General features: G+C 39.6%; 1 protein-coding gene across 1 annotated transcript in view; it reads right to left on the minus strand.

The window, feature by feature from the left end:
* Positions 1 to 535: 535 nt before the first annotated feature.
* Positions 536 to 16,962, minus strand: part of LOC111874463 (RNA-binding protein 24-B) — a 120,701-nt gene continuing 104,274 nt past the window's right edge. Inside the window, exons 4-5 of the mRNA XM_023869988.2 lie at positions 4,572 to 4,795; positions 536 to 3,052 (exon numbers count right to left, since the gene is read on the minus strand). Coding sequence (XP_023725756.1) covers positions 2,904 to 3,052; positions 4,572 to 4,795 — 373 coding nt within the window. The 3' untranslated portion in view covers positions 536 to 2,903. The remainder of the gene's footprint in view (positions 3,053 to 4,571; positions 4,796 to 16,962) is intronic.

The raw sequence follows: 16,962 nt of genomic DNA on the forward strand, positions 1-16,962 counted from the left end.
ATATTCCACCTTATATAAACATATCATTTACATGACATATTTTGAAAATATTAGTAAATATATATGTACACATTGTGCAAATATATAAATATAATTAAAGTTAAATATTTACTGTTCCAGCTATCAATGACTACATTCAAATTTTATATGTCTTAAGAATAACTGAAATATTTTAATAAACTAAGCAGTTAAAAATACAAAATGAATTTAATATTTTCCAATCCTAACATTAATTGACAGGTTTTCCCATGCATAAACATGTGTCATATATATTATTCTTTGCCTAATAATCTTCAAATATTTTGTTATTTCTCTTTGATGCACTAGTAAACAGAATTCCAGAGACTGGAATGATTTATTTTGTTAACTCCATTAGCAGTGTGCACCCTAAATCTATTTTTAAATATGAAAGTTCTATTACTAAATTAACTATATACTGCATAAATATTGCTTTATAAATTACACATATGTATGCAGCTAAATCATGATTCATGATATTAATAAAATGTTCTATATTGAATGGTTTTTATATTCACCATACCTTTCTTAAAATAAGAGACTAGAATTATTTTGCTTTTATAGTACCAACATTTGGCATATCAACAAAAATAAACAAGATAACAATACAATCAGTATAGACTTTCATACATGATCTCTGTAAGTTCATAATAAAACTGATTCAGATATGCTGTTAAGATATTGGTTGTAAATATCATATATCCATTGTATAATAAACATACAATTAAGAAGCTATTCTGCTGAAGACTGCATTTTCAGCAAAATTATTGATGACATTTGCAGTCAATTTCTGGCTGCCATGAAATTAATAGTGAAAAGTTCATTAATAAATTAAATTCAAGGATTATACAATTTTCCTTTGCCTCTTCAATGGCAATATATTTATAAAAAAGATTCATACAGAATCAGTATTTCACACATTTTCATTTTAAAAATGACTGAACTAGTACATTTTTATTTATGTTTTCTGTTCAGCATTGCATGTGGTTATGAAAACAGAAGAACTGGAATCCTTCAGGCACCACTTGTATGAGGTTAGGCATATCAAATTCATTTTCTTCTCAGAATTTGAGATAAACATGTTGTCATACTTTGCATAATACAATGAAGACTAAATATTAGTTCATATGAATTACTCTTCCACAAATACACAACCGAAGTAAACAGTTTAACTGTACAAAACATCAGAAATCTTTATGATATTCACTTATGTTAATTTTTTTTATTTCAAAGTGAAAATTTATATGTCCACATTGTACAAATTTAGTATGGTCGTATATACTCGTACATTCAATACAAAGTAAAAAATAAAGTAAAAAATTTATAAAACACGAATTAAATAATAAAAATGGAAATAAGCAATGAAAATTAATGTGAAAGGTTAAAACTTTTCATACTCTGGGGAACTATTTTTTTCAAACTTATGATCTTACACTGAGGTATTTCATACGAAAGAAAAATACATTTAAATAATTTCTATTCATCATCTATATCTAACATGCTCTTACAAGTATATATGAAAAGTGAGAATTGAACTTCTGTCAGATAAAGTAATTACTTTTGTTTGAAAATTGTGTTCACTTTACATATTCCTTCCAACAATATATAATTTCTATTAACAGAAGCTGCCGTTTGGTAGAGAGAATGTAGAAGCACATTTCTAGATATTCTTATTAGGTAAAAGTATCGCAAAAAATAGGAAATATTTGCAAGTATTTCAAATTTGTTTTAGAATGAAAGAAACTGTTATCTTGTTTTCAAGAAGAACGTGACCATACTATTAAAAAATAAGTGTTTATATAAATATCTGTATATTTACATATTTTGCCAACAACACAGATGTAACGTATCATCAAATGATTTCAAATTGTGTTAAAAACTTTCGTGTTCATAAAGATAATAGTAATTTGTCATAAATGAGATACAACTTAAAATTTTCTGATAGCTGTCTTCCATATTTGATTCACAGCATATGAAAGTATTTAATGTACACATCATTTAACTGAAGATTATTAAGGAGTAAATTACTTAAGTTTCGAAAAAAGCCAAACATTTAAATTTCCATACAGATTTTCCGTATTACTGCGAGATTAGAATTCAAAATACCACTAATAATGAGTTAACCATAACTTAAAGTGTGAGTCCCTAAGGACTCAAACTGATCTTTCTACATGGAATTGAAACAGGAATTGATAATTATAATCTGTTTCCTCTAAGTTCTTAAATTCAGGTAATGGGATAACTAAAAGAGACGTGTTTTCTGTCTGTAGCATAATGGTAACTATATGAACTATCGGCCCGAAGTAATTCGGAATTTTCTTCAGCAAAATGTGTTTATTGTAGTTGTCAGAATTAAATTAAATTGTTTTCCTGAACACCATTTTATTGACCAAGTTTTGTAATGTGTTGGGGTTTCATGGAGACATGAATCAGAATTTTAAATATTATTTATATGAGCATCACATTTCAAAGGGTTAAACTGTCTGTCTACGAATTACACGTATTTGCTAACATAAATTTAGCGTTATTTAGGCATGTCACATAGATACCATAAAGAATGAGGCCCATTGTCTTCCGTTTATATTAGAAGAGCTGAACAATATTGTGAATTATGTCCACATAGCTCAAACAATATATTCATATTTATGAATTAATTCGATTATAGATATTTGTTATCCATAACAGATTTACTTATAATCAAATTTAATTTGCCTGTGAAGATTTAATACAAATATAAAAGTTCGTATAGGATAACTGATGCTGGGTAATTTAAAAACTCCTGCATAGTTATTACTGTACAGAATAGCAATAATAATAATAATAATAATAATAATAATAATAATAATAATAATAATTCTTACATTCTCCTAAGTGTGGATGCACCGTTACTGCATGCGTGCTTCCTGAAGTGAGGCGGCCTGAGCAGCTGTTTGGTAGGGGGACAAGCCTGGGAATCCCCCAGCAGCAGCCGTGGGGAGTCCTGCCGTTTGAGGCAGCGTCGCGTATGTGTACGGAGTCACATAACTAGCAGCACCTGCAGGAGCAACAGTTTAAATAAATAGGCAAATCTGAACATTTTTGTGGGACTGGGACGCCTCAATTTACCGAACGCTCTGAACTTGTATTTGGGAAGTGTTCGGTTTGACTCTCGTCCGGGACATCGGATATCCTGCCTAAGGTTTCTCATGGTCTTCCTCAGACTCTCCATGAATGTATCAAGGTATTACCTCGATTAGGCTACGATGGTTTCCTTCCAGATCCTTTACATTTCATCATCCACCTCCCATCCTACCATTCGACGCTTCGTAGTATGTCCACTAAGAGCGTCTGAAAGATCCTCATACCCAAAAATGGTATTTTAGTTAGTTGCGAACTCATTTTTAGATAATTTCCTTTCGGCATGGTGTGTTTTAGTTCTTGAAACCATCCGTAATCCTGCTATCCAGACAGTTTTCGTGTTTTCTTTTTCAGTCTCCTGTGAAGAATGCGTGCATATTGACTTAATTACCATTTCTTTTGGAAGTGATCGTTCACACCCACCGTACCATTGTGTGGCAGGTAGCACGAACCTGGGAGTCATGATGAGGATCGAAGCGCGTCGAAAGTTTTATATTCCGGTCACTTTGCCCCTGGCAACCAGTGGATAGGAGGCAAAGTGACCTCCTAAGAGCTGGGCTAGTCGTTCGTAGTGGTGAAGACAAAAAGTTCCTTTCCCTGCTCAAAATCGAAGCCCTATAGTCCCACTAATAGTCAATGAATTTGCTGATTAAGCTGTCCTGGCTCATGGAACATTTCGTAACATGTTTGATTTAAAGTTTTTGCTTTCTTGTTGCTTGCTTGACTTAATTCTCGACCCTGAAGATAGAAGCAATGCATTCCACTGAGACGTCGATAAATCTGACTACGTGACGTCACACCCCTGATGACAATACTATTATTTCGTACCCACACTTTCCTGAAAGATGGCCTGGAAATTTCTAAAAACTGGGTACTTATTTGTTGTGCTTTCTTTAGTTTACTCTAAAAACAAAAACTTCAATAGTGTCTGGGTAATTATATTATCCCGAAAATTGCATTAGTGTTCTGCTTAGCCTCTTTCCTTTTTCGCTTTTTTTTTTTCATTTTTTACATAATTATTTCTACTTTAAGGGATACAGAAATATGAACGAAAGAAAGAAAAGCAGTATAACATACGCAGTCACAGGAGTAAGACACAACACAAAGCACAATACACATGAAAGTAGGAAGAATACTCCGACAGAAGAAGATAGGTGTGACTCGCGTACTGAAATACGACATAAGGATAACAAATCCTGAACAGTTTTAACATTTTTAATATTTAAAATTTAGCAATATATATGACGAATATATATTTTAGTTATTTTGGTATAAAGACAACAGGGCATGTATTGCAGTAGTTCGACGTACATCGAAAAGCACCTGAAGATGGCACTTTAGTGCCGAAACATGTAGTGCAAGAGAGAAGAGTAAGGTGAATAAATGTATGCACTGTAAGACGGTCAGAATAAATCATGGAAAGAAAAGATACTCACCTGCAGCGGTCGTGTAAGGGTACGTCTCGAAGCCATTGGGGTACTGTCCCGGGTACGTAACCGCAGCTGCAGCTGCCGCGTTTTGGTACTCGTAGAACTGGGAGGTCGCAGCTGCTGCGGCGGCCAGCGCTGCTGCATGGGAAACCGGCGCTGGTGGCAAGGGGACGATCCCGCTAGGTGCGGTCGTCAGGTAGGGCGACGGGTAGACATAGCCCGGCGGCACACTGCAACATGTACGTAACACATGGCTGAATCGTGGTAGTGGTTCCAGATTTCATTTTCAATGGTTATTGTAAATAGTGGCGACTCGTCTGCCGTTGCGAGACGTCATGGAAACTGCAATGCCTTCTATTCCTGAATGGAAAAAAAAAATCTATAAATTATTATAAGATTATTACTCTGAAAAATCTGTAACTGACAATTATGGCGTTGTTTAATCCCCAAGTAGCATATACCTTGCACTAAATTACCGCTCGTCTACTATACAAATATAAAAATATACAGCTATCTCTGCAACAGGCCGTGGAGGCCCATAGAGATGTGAGACGTCGAGGATCCCACATTTTGTAGGCAATCGGCTCACAGATGGCGGTGAGGTTGTCAGCCTTACGCGCCGGCCGCTCTTTATCCCACAGGAAGATTCCTGGTACTCATTTCTGTTAAAGGCTGAGTCGAACCCAGGGTCATAGTGCGGCTGGAAGGACCTTCTGGCTTGTAGCATAGTGCCTCAACCAACAGCATTCTAAACCCAGAATGCACTATAAGAAACAGTCAATACAAAAACACACACACATATATATAGGTACAAAGCGAGATTAGGCTGGGGCCACACGAGCGCACAAAGCACGTCCGTTGCTGAGGACACCACACAGTTGCAGAATGCGGTGCGTAGTTTTTTGTCTGCAATGGAGCCAGAAGAAAGCGTAACATTCGCCTCTCTTGTTTATTTCTACAATGGACGTAACGTAGAGCTGAGGTAACATAGAAGAGGCAAATAAACCCTTATGAGTACATTAAGATAAAGAGTGCTTCGCTCTTCCAGAGTACCTTCCTTTTGTGAGGTACGTGAACTGCAGATCCATATCCGCTAGATTGCATGGCGGTCGCTGGAGTTTGAACAACGTATTCGATTGCGAACTTTTAAAAACCGGCAAATTTCGTGAAAATATCGCATAAGACATGACGTGTATATATTTTAAAGATTCCTAAACTTGTAGTCAAGAACATTTCCTTGCAGGCCCAAATTCTTAGGCCTGTAAATATTATTTTCTTTAGAACTGACTGAAGTATCTTAGAAATGACATGTATAGTTTCTTTAATATCATCGTCGCTGTTGAGTGGTCAGCCCTCCCCTCCCCCCCTACTTTGTATTTTGGACCCCCTGTGTTCGAATCTCGCCCCGGAAATATGTTTTTCTGACTGAGCTGTCACTCACTCTCTCTAAAAACATTCTAGGATAACACCTTACAATAGGTCATGGCCACCTTCTCGCACAGTTTTGCGAATTCATAATTATCCTTCCATTCAACGTTATATAATTGACACAACCGTTGTATTGAATAAATGACAGATTATTTAAAAATGATGTATCAACTACGGCGATGTTTAGAGCAGATTAGTTTGAAAAAGTGTCGTTAAACGAACCAAGATCCCTGTAAGTTTAAAATCTGCCAATAAGTCAAAAGTTCGTTGAATAAACTGCTCCTACAAATGAACCAATCTTGAGTTGGTGTGAAAGTTATTGGTGTGGACATCGAATGTCAACTTTCGAAATCCTTTCAGTGATTTTGGAAAATGAACATTAGAAGGGACACAAAGATGGACAAAACCTCTCTCTGCGCTATTGTCGGTTCTACTGCCACTGGATAAAACGAAACCGAGACTTTTTTTAAAGAGCACTCGTAATCAATTTATCTTCATAAACAACGAGTGTGAAGTATTTGCTTTATAATGTTGGCTCGTCTTCTGAAGGTGGCCACTAGTGGCCGAGACATGTAAAGGCAAAATATTTTTTTATTAAATATTGAATTACTTATAATTGTTGAATTTTTACTTTTTATATGCTAATAAATATCATTTACATCATAACATTTAGTTTATGAATTTTAAAAGGGACATCGAAATCCTGATGTTAGATTTTATAAAGAAATATATTATTTCAGAGTTGAATTATTTAATGCAAAATCGGACAGATGAACAATAAGTTATGCGAAGAACTAATCGCCTACTTTCCTTTCATACGACGCCTCCAATAATTCCTCATTGCCGCGGGAACGTGTTTACCGAGTCGTTACCTAGCAATGCTATGGGGATACACAGACAGACCCACAGACTCGCCTTTTATATGACACGGAATGTACAGAAAACAAAGTGTCCAACAATTGTTTTGTTGTTGCGTATGTATTCTTTGCAGCGGTAACGTAATAGCTTAGCCGTTGCCTTGCAAAGAAAAGGGGTTACACATACAGACACACAGATTAATGGAACGAATTTACGAGTGCGCGGTTAAGATGGGCTCAAGGCGTCATGATATACACAAGAAATTTCATAAATACTGGTTCAGGCATTCAAATGTTGATGGCCGGGGCATGTACAGAAACACACAGATAGCATTGTGATCACATAAGCCTACTTTTATCTTTATCGAAATATGGAAAGTAGGGCAAAACTGGTCTAAAGTCTCTTGTCCTGATATATGTGGCGTGTTTTTTTTAAAGAATCCACTTTCACTTTAATGGTGCTATTAGAAAGAGCGGCTACCTTTTCCCCCTTGCGTGATTCGATACTGTTCTCCCCATTCGCATGCGACATAAGGTTTAGTGGTGCATTACCAGTCACGTGACACCGCTGTAAATCGCGCTCTATTTTGTCAGCCATTATTACAATTTTTTAGAAGGCAAAATGTGCGCAGAGAGACGCGGTTACATTTACGGTCAAATTTAAATCGATATTCACCTTATATTTTGTTAAAAATATCATTAACACTCATGGAGCTGAGCCCTTCTTGAGAAGCCGCCAATTGTGCAGCTACTCAAGAACTTCCCAGCATTTTATGGAACCCGAAGGTTCATTACCGTGTTCACAAGAGCCCTCCACTGGTCCCTATCCTGAGCCAGATCAGCCCAATCCATACCATCCCATCCTACCTCTCTAAGATCCATTTTAATATTGTCCACCCATCTACATCTTGATCTTCCCAGTGGTCTCTTTCCCTCTGGCTTTCCCACCAATATCCTATACGCATTCCTCTTCTCCCCCATTCGTGCTGCATACCTTGCCCTTGTTAAAAATATGTCATGAAAATTACCTCAACTAACCCAGTGCGGTTTTAGTTGCAGCCAAGCGTACATTTCAGTTTCCTTTCTGTTTGCTAATGAGCAGTTCGTGGTTGGAGACGTCCTGACAGTCTGCAGTAAAACGTCTATGTATAACATAGTCCGTCAATAATGCAACACATTGTTCCTTCTCTTTCACTTACACTTTTAAAACAATATGTTTCGGCCCTAGATGGCCATCTTCAGGTGTCTTAATATATTAAAACTGCTACATTGCATTAATATCCGCTAAAGTCACACGATGTAAAAGATGAACCTGTAGTTCCAAACAAGTGGAAGACGCCCATTGTGAGATGGAATAGAATTTCACAAAAGTAATGGTAATTTTAATAGAAAATTTTAATGATTTTGTTTTATTATATTAAGTGGACTATAACATGTGATTCAAACGCATATTAATGCAGTGTGGCAGTTTTGAGACAAGACACCTGAATATGGCCATTTAGGGTCGAAACATGTTGGATTAAAAATAAAAGTGGACGAAAAAGGAACAATTTGTTGCATTATTGACGGACTGCAGTAATTTTTTCATGGCTGTTCCCGACAGTCGCGCGGTCATAGCAATCAATAGGCCCGTACAGGAATCTCTGGTTCAATTCCCGATCGGAGCATTGGTGTATTCTATGTGATATTGTGAATATAGAAGCCTTAACGGGACACAGACTGTCTTCTTATGCCGGTGACGAACATTCTATAGTAAATGATTCGTTTATTTCCATTAATTAAACCTAATTCATTCATTCAGCCGGTCACAGTAGCCACGAGGTCTAAAGCATGGATTGTCTTCGCTCGCTCGGACTCTGGAATCGTGGGTTCGAATCCCACTCAAGGCATGGATGTCTGTGTGCGTTTATTCTGTGTTTGTGTTGTTCTGTGTTTAGGCAGAGGCCTTGCGTCGAGCTGATCCCCCATCCAAGGATTCCTACCGTCTGTGAAAAATGATTACGGAACTGTATATGAGGCCAGGGCCCTGAATAGGCTGGAAGAGATTGACCAAAAAAACGTTCATTCATTTAGTCAATCGTGCGACCATTTAAGCACCCGTTTAGTCATTCAGACAATCAGCCGAACAGCCTGCCAATCAGTCACTTAGTCAACCGGTCAGCCGTGCAGCAGTCACTGAGTCGGAGTCACCTGGTCAGTCAGTAAACCAGTCGATCTTCCTCTCGACCAGTCACTTAGCGGGTAATTTGTTTAGTGAATCGGTCGAGTGACTAATAATTCAGTAATTCAGTCGACAGACTACTCAGCGAGTCCGTCAGCCTATCAGTTGCTTCGTATGGGAAAGGCTAACATTTTAAACTGATTTGTCTACTATCGTGACTGACTTAACAAAAGCCCCTTATCTAAACTTTCATCAATGTAAGATTCCAGCTAAATTTGATAAGAAAAACGAAGATATAGAATCCAAACTGCACAACTTTTAGCTTCTTAAAAGAATAATAAACTTGCGCTTTTAGGAAAGTTCCAAAAGGAAACACTCGTCAATATTTTATAAAATCCTAACCGTACCTTGTGTCCTACACGGCTCGGAAAGCTGGACTTTGTCTGAACAATAAATAAAACGAAACTAAACTTCGTGGTTTTAGTCTGCAAGCGAACTATACCGACCGAGCGACCGCCGCTTGTCGGCAAAGTTAGTGCCAACTTTTGAGGATAGAGGGTGTCGCGTGGTCAGCGCAACGGATCCCCACGGCCGTTAACTTCGGTTTTCAAGACAGGAGCCGCTATTTCCTTGAAATAGCTCCTCAGTTATCCTCGCGAGGCTGAGTAGATCCCCGCTTCAGACCCACTACTTCTCAGAAAATCTGGTAGCGCCGGGAATCGATCCCGGACCTCTGGAACTGTAGGCAGGAACTCTGACCACTAGACTAGACGGTGTTGAACAATAAAAAAAATACGATTTCTAATAGCGTAGTAAGGTACGTAACATTAGAAATGAATGGAGACGTAATAAACGCATACAACAAGATCTTAATATTTTCTTATTATAATGAACGATTAGAAATATCGGGAAAATTGGTGCGGGTATGTAGGAATAATAAAGGAAGAGCAGATCCCGAAATGCGTATCGACCCAGTGGGAGCAGCAGTTTTATTAGGAAACGGAGCCTGCCAAAACCCAAAGCGTAACTATTATGAGGATGGTAAAGCTTAGACAAGTGCTTTAAAATAAGCTACGATTCGTTTACGGCTCCAAAGGAAAAGTTCACTTGATCCTGGCTTGATATGTTTATCTTTTAATATATAGAACATAACAACACATTGCTGGCAGGCACTTATAAGGATACTCATAATTTAAACTTGTATACACGTTTAAAATAATTCTAGTAGCCTGCATTTCCAGAAAGCGTACTTCGATTTCTATACTCCATTGTACCCGATGTTCATTTGCTGCATATCCAACGTTACATACATTACGTATAAGCTATTCTTGTAACAGGCGTGAAGGCCCATAGGGTTGTGAGACGCCGAAGATCCAACATTTTCTCTAGATATTCGGCTCACAGATGGCGGTAAGTTTGTCAGCCTTACGCGCCGGCCGCTCTTTATCCCCAGTAAGACACTTGGTACTCATTTCTGTTAGAGGCTGAGTCGACCCCAGGGCATAGTGAAGCTAGAAGGATTATGTCAATTGAAAAACCCAATGACCTCATCAGAAATCGAACCCGCGACCTTCCGGCTTGTAGCATAGTGTCTCAATCATCCACAAAATTTTCTCTCTTGTATTTTTAGATACAGGTCTACGAAATATTGGAAAAAGTCTCCATTAAAAATCGGATATTTTAGTGCAGCCTATATATTACTTCGTAGGATATGAGGTTGTCAGCGGTCGTTATGACGAGCTGTTACCTGAGATAGTACGCCATGTAGTTCGGAGGAATATATCACCTCCATCTTCAGGGTTGAAGAAGAAGCCAAGCAAGAAACCAGCATGGAAACTCTGTATGCCACCTGCTTTCACGTTGGTTTGTTGCTTGGCTTATTCTTCGTCCTTGAAGATGGAGGCAGTATCTTCCTCTGAAACGTAAGTTGAATTTGAACGGACTACACGGTATAATATTCCAAAAGATAGAAGCTTTTATATTATTCTCTTTGACGTTTCTTCTGCGAAGAACCGTTTTTAATATCATGGACCAAGTTGAGTTTGAATCGATTGTATATACCCGATAACCTTTATTCTATGGTTCGATACCAGATGTTGTCGATGTCTTTTGACATTAAAGCTTTTGAGAACAAATGAACCTCAGCACACACAAAACTTACATCTTTCATAACATAGTCTAGTTATACATAGAGCTCCTATCTGCCGTGCAGGTACCGCTGGTTTTTTATTTTACTTCCTGATGGGAAATTAACCGTGAAACGCCATGTAAAGGTTTAGTTTCGTCATTACCGGTCAGATAAATCGGTTATCAGAAAGTGTGAAAGGAGTACGTAACAGTGAAATTATACTTAGTGAATTCAATGATGAGGAGTCTACCTTGTAGTGTTGGCAATTGCTCAGTCGGCCAAGAATTTTCCTGCTCCTAGGAAGCCCGAAAGTTAATTACCTTGTTCACAAGGTCATGCAGGAGCCGGGATAGCTCAGTCGGCATAGCGACTGGCTATGGGCTGGATGACCGAGGGATCGGAGTTCGAGTCCTTGAAGGGTCAAGAATTTTCTCTTCTCCAAGTCGTCCAAACCGTCTCTGGGGCCACCCAACTTCCTACCGAAAGGGTACCCGGAGCTGTTTTCCGGGAGTAAAGCGGCCGGGGCGTGAACTGACCACTCAACTCCAGCTAGTGCCGAGGTCAAGAAAATGTGGATTTGTAAATTCACTCCCCCATACGCCATCATAACGTAGTGCTTAATTAGTTAAGCACAGGGACAACTTTACCTTTACAAGTTCCTACCATTAGGCCGCATTCTGAGCAAGTTCTTTCCACTACACACTGTAAGTCATGACTTGTTTCTCGAAGCTCCATTTTGCTTCTGTCCTCCCATTTATGTCTAGGTCTCCCATATGTTCTTTCCGTGAAGGGGGAGTTGTCCGGACTAAAATCATTGACTTAATTACCCTACCAATATAAAGTGAAGTAAACTTTACGAAGGTCGGTCACGGTAGCAGAGCGGTGTAAGGCATGTACTGTCTTCGTTCGCTTGGAAACCGGGATCGTGGGTTCGAATCCCACTCAGGGCATGGATGTTTAGTTTGTGTGTGTGCGTTTTTTTTTTTGTGTTTGTGTACAGGTAGAGGCCTGCGACGAGCTGGTCACCCGCCCAAGGATTCCTACCGAATGTGTAAGATCTAGAAAATCCGTAGTGAACGGAGAAGTTCATGGAGGTAGGCCTAGGCCCACTGGGGCTGTAGTGCCAAGCAAAAAAAAAAAAACTTTACGAAAGATGAAAAAGTATGTTAATGGAGGTTCGGGTTTCCTCTTTCCTTACAAAAAAGATTCATGGAGTGATAAAAATACCCGGCAGATAAGGAATGTCTGATATCTCCATGAGGCTCTGTCGAGACTGGAACCTGTGGCCTCCAAAACACAAATCAGAATGAATTATTATTATTATTATTATTATTATTGGAGGGGGTGTGTTCCCCATGCACCGCGACTAATAGTCTATTGTACGTCCCCCTTTGATTATTCTACAAGTCGCCATACCCTGCCGGTACTGGTGCTCGCTATCAGCCCCGTTCAGCCAGCAAGGCTGGCAGTGGTACCCGATAACTTCCCTATCTACCGGAGGCATTGAAAACTACTTGGGCGAGAAACTTTGCCTAATTTTGCTCAGAGGTCTTCTAGAGACATGAGGATCTTTTACGTGCCGTAAATCTACGACAAAGGACCCACGGCTTTAAGTCCCTCCCGGAGGACTTGTTCCCTGAATTTTTCCGCCCCTAAAAATTCCACGCCCTCCGCCGGTTTGAACCCGCATACCTTGAGTCATGAAGTGGGAACGTTACCCCTAGACTACGGAGGCCGCTTCATACTTCTATGCCAGAGTCTCGTTATTTCTTCGACAGAGGATTGTTCACTTTTTACAAACGTTGAAAATTCACGAACGTCCGTTATTGGTCAATGCGTAATGCAAATTACAGAAGAGCAGTTTTTTCGCGGTGGTTTCGGTTGGTAGTCTTCTGTTTCTCCCGTCCAATCAATGTTCATCCGGAATTTGCGCAATCTCTGCTCGGATTATCCAATAGCAGAGAGGAATGCGGATTATCCAATGATACGTGTTTCGAGTAACGCCTCTACCAATCACATGACGCTGTGGTTTCACTTCCTTGCGTCTCTGGAAAGGCTTTAAGCCTGATATTGATCCCGTCCCTGAAGTGGTTACGGAAAAACACTAGAGGAATATTCAGAGAATGAGTGTCTAGTTCTTGGCGACTTCCAATAACGATTTTCCCACACACTTGGCCTTGTGACTAGAGAATGAATGTTCGAGGACCAGTCGCAATATAAAGATAGGTTTCGCTTGCTTTCATTAGAACGCAGACATAGCAGAACGAAATTAATAACAGATTAAACTTTGTTGATAACCAATAAGAACATGGAGAAATTTCAAGAACAATGTTCCAAGGAGAATATTTTTATTTAAGGCTGAGGAAGGGAAAAGATGTTGAACGCGATCATGAACTTCTAATTTTCACATTCTGCAATCAGTGGAGTGTTCATAATTGTGATACAATGAACAGGTCATGTAGCACGCATGGGAGAAATGAACAAATTCTATAGTATTTTAGTCAATATCCCTCACGGGAAGAAATTTTGAAATTTGGAGATATACCTCAACTCCCTCCTAGGCTTTCATGGGCAAATTTACCTTACCTCAAAATAAGAACCCAACTTCCACAGTTACGAAAAACAACAGGGAAGTGGTTTCATTTTGTTTGATTCCACAGAAGAATTAATCCGTGGCCTGTAGTCCGTAAGCGAACTATACCGACCAAGCGACCGACGCTTGTCGGCGAAGTTAGTGCCAACTTTTGAGGCTAGAGAGTGTCACGTGGTCAGCGCAACGGATCCCCACAGCCGTTAATTTCAGTTTTCTAGACCGCAGACGCTATTTACTTGAAATGGCTCCTCAGTTTTCCTCACGAGGCTGAGTGGACCCCGTTCCAGACCTACTACTTCTCAGAAAATCTGGTAGCGCCAGGAATCCAACCAGGGACCTCTGGATCTGTAGCCAGGAATTCTGTCCCGTAGATCATAGAGGTGGTCCACAGAAGATTTATTAAGTGTTATTGTAAAAGAGTAATGTATATTGCCGGTCACGGTAGCCGAGCGGTCTGAGGCATGTAGGCTACTGTCTTCGCTAGCTCGGAAGCCAGGATCATGGGTTCAAATCCCATTCAAGGCATGGATGTTTGATATGTGTATGTGTTTATTCTGTGTTTGTGATGTCCTGTGTTTAGGTAGAGGCCTTGCGACGAGCTGATCAGCCGTCCAAGGAGTCCTACCGTCTGTAAAATGATCAAATGAAAAACAACCTCGACACCGTAAAGATATAAGAGGAACGGATTAAATAAGAAGGCCGCGCCATAGCTCAAGCGGTTAGTCGCTGGCTTCCCACCGCGGCAGCCCGGGTTCGATCCCGGGTCTGGTCAAGTGGGATTTGTGGTGGACAAAGTGGCGCTGGGGCAGGTTTTCGCCGAGTACTTCGGTTTCCCCTGCCAATCTTCATTCCACCAATTGCTCCACAATCACCCTCACCTGTCATCTGGGGCTGGTACAATAGGTCAGAAGTGGCCGCAGTACAAGGGACTTAGTACCACCCCACTAGCAATAAAGGAAACATAAGGAAGAAATATATATTAAGGAATAGACCATAACGTAATTATTGTGGAGGCCATGATGACAAATAGTTTGCTCACCTGCTGCGAGCCGCAGGTCTAGTAGCAATAGCACGATCAGCCCTATGATCAAAGCTCTTAAACAGTGGAACGAGAACAGCTGTTCTTTATTTGCTGCAAATTAATTTACGCTATTCTTTGATCAGTGGATCGTAACCCATAAGTTGAAAAGTACTGGTGTATATAACCCCAAACCTCGGCAACCCTTTACGTTTATAAATCTCAGAAAAGCTAATAAACTCATCATATATATATATATACCCCTCCCCCACATAAATTCATACGCGTACATGCGCACATGGCTTGTGTCGCCTCTGGATGCCTCTTTCGCGTCGCGGTGTTCTGTTGTTGAAAATATGATACCCATGTTTTTGCTGGTGGAGGGACATATAAAGAAAGAGAACAAGAAGGAAAAATGAGATAAATGACAACACAGGTGCCGTGTCTAAATGTGCACTGGCTTCTCGCCAGATCCAGACAAACGGGCTAGCGAATGACAGTTGCATTCTCTTTTTTCTTCCTATCAGTATGTCCTGAGAATCGCGATTCTATTTTACAAGAATTACACACCCTCAGACTTTTCTAAACATGGCAATACCAAGGTCAAGTGCTATTAAAGTCTCAACGAACATGATCTTTCTTAGTCATACACATGAATCTATAATTCCTCTCTAAAATTACTTCCTGCTACGAAACAAATGCTCAGATACGTTTGTTATGTATTTAAAACACTAAGCTGCAGGAAGTTCTCTGAACGGAATGCAGATGTCACTACTAAACTACTTCAGACGTGTCTAATGCAATGACACGGAGTAAATCCTCAAATACGAGTTAATCGTTCTTTAATTTTAATCTTAATACTGCGATTTTCTTCATAATGATATCCTTTACTGCACGTTTTTATGTTGAAAGTTTAAATGATACAAATTATTAATTCACAGTGTCAAGATATTGGCAGGGGAAACCAAAGTACTCGGAGAAAACCCGCCTCAGCCTCACTTTGTCCACCACAAATCCCACTTGACCATACCCAGGATCGAACCCGAGCCGCCGCGGTGGGAAGCCAGCGACTAACCGCTTGAGCTATGGGGCGGCCATAGCATTGATTTAATAAATTTATCGCTTCTTTCAATCGCTATATGTTTCGGTTCCTCGTGTCACCATCACTGGGTTCGTGAGTAAATAAATATTGTATTATTACTTAAATGCAGAGTTAAATAGATCCACTTTTACAAAGACAATTGTCATAATAAATTCCTATGTTTAAGTGTAAAAAACATAAAATTTTGCTCCGTGTTTGTGGTCTTAACCAATAATAACGGCTTCTGGATTGGATGATTGGATTTAGTTACACCCTCTTTACAATTTCTCTTAATCACAATCAATTACAACAGCTCACAATCAGTGACTGTCTAAGACTCCATCCATTCCTTGCTGAACTACGAGTGTCTTCTTTTCTAGTCTTTCTTCAGGGTTAATTTACGTCTGTCTTTAACGACGACTGACTTATAAATGGCTTCTCATTTCAAAATGAATCACTTGTTAGCTGAACGGCCGCTTATATAGCTTAGCGGTAACCTAGAAAAATGTTTGTTGCTTGTTTGATTACACGGAAACGTGTTTTGTACTGAGTTGGCTTCTAGGAATCTACTTCCATGGAAACGTGTGTTCACTTCACAGCAACGATGTGGTTTCCACGAGCCTACATCTTCCATTCTCGTATACTAGGGTACGTTTGTTTAACACCCAGTAATGGTTTGTGCCCAAGAATAGCATCTCCATGGAAACGTGTCTGCCAGTTCGTTTCCTAGAAACGGCCTATATGTCACAATATGAATTATAGTGGGAGACCTTTAAAATGTGTAATTTGCTCTGTGGGTGTTACGTAAAATTGATTATACTGTGTGTTCCCAGCAGTCCAATCAACGTTCCCTCTTCCCTAGCTCTGCGACCCAGCCTGCCTTCTGGATCTACTGCTGTGGAGTGGGAGGAGAAAGGATGCATCTAAAACTGTAATTAAGAATGCGTGGAGCTTTACCTTCACACTCCTATACTCTTGCATGGCGTTGTACTCAGGTGAAGGTAGAGCTTTGCCTTAATTTACGTGTGTGCTGAACACAGTGGATTTCGTTTAAACCTGAAAACCGTTCTGAATAAATTAAAATAGGCAATTCTTTACGGAGGGAAACCCTTCTCTCTGATATCTGCATTG

The sequence above is a fragment of the Cryptotermes secundus genome, unplaced genomic scaffold, assembly GCF_002891405.2.
Source record: "Cryptotermes secundus unplaced genomic scaffold, Csec_1.0 scaffold426, whole genome shotgun sequence".
In the NCBI taxonomy this organism is placed as follows: domain Eukaryota; kingdom Metazoa; phylum Arthropoda; class Insecta; order Blattodea; family Kalotermitidae; genus Cryptotermes; species Cryptotermes secundus.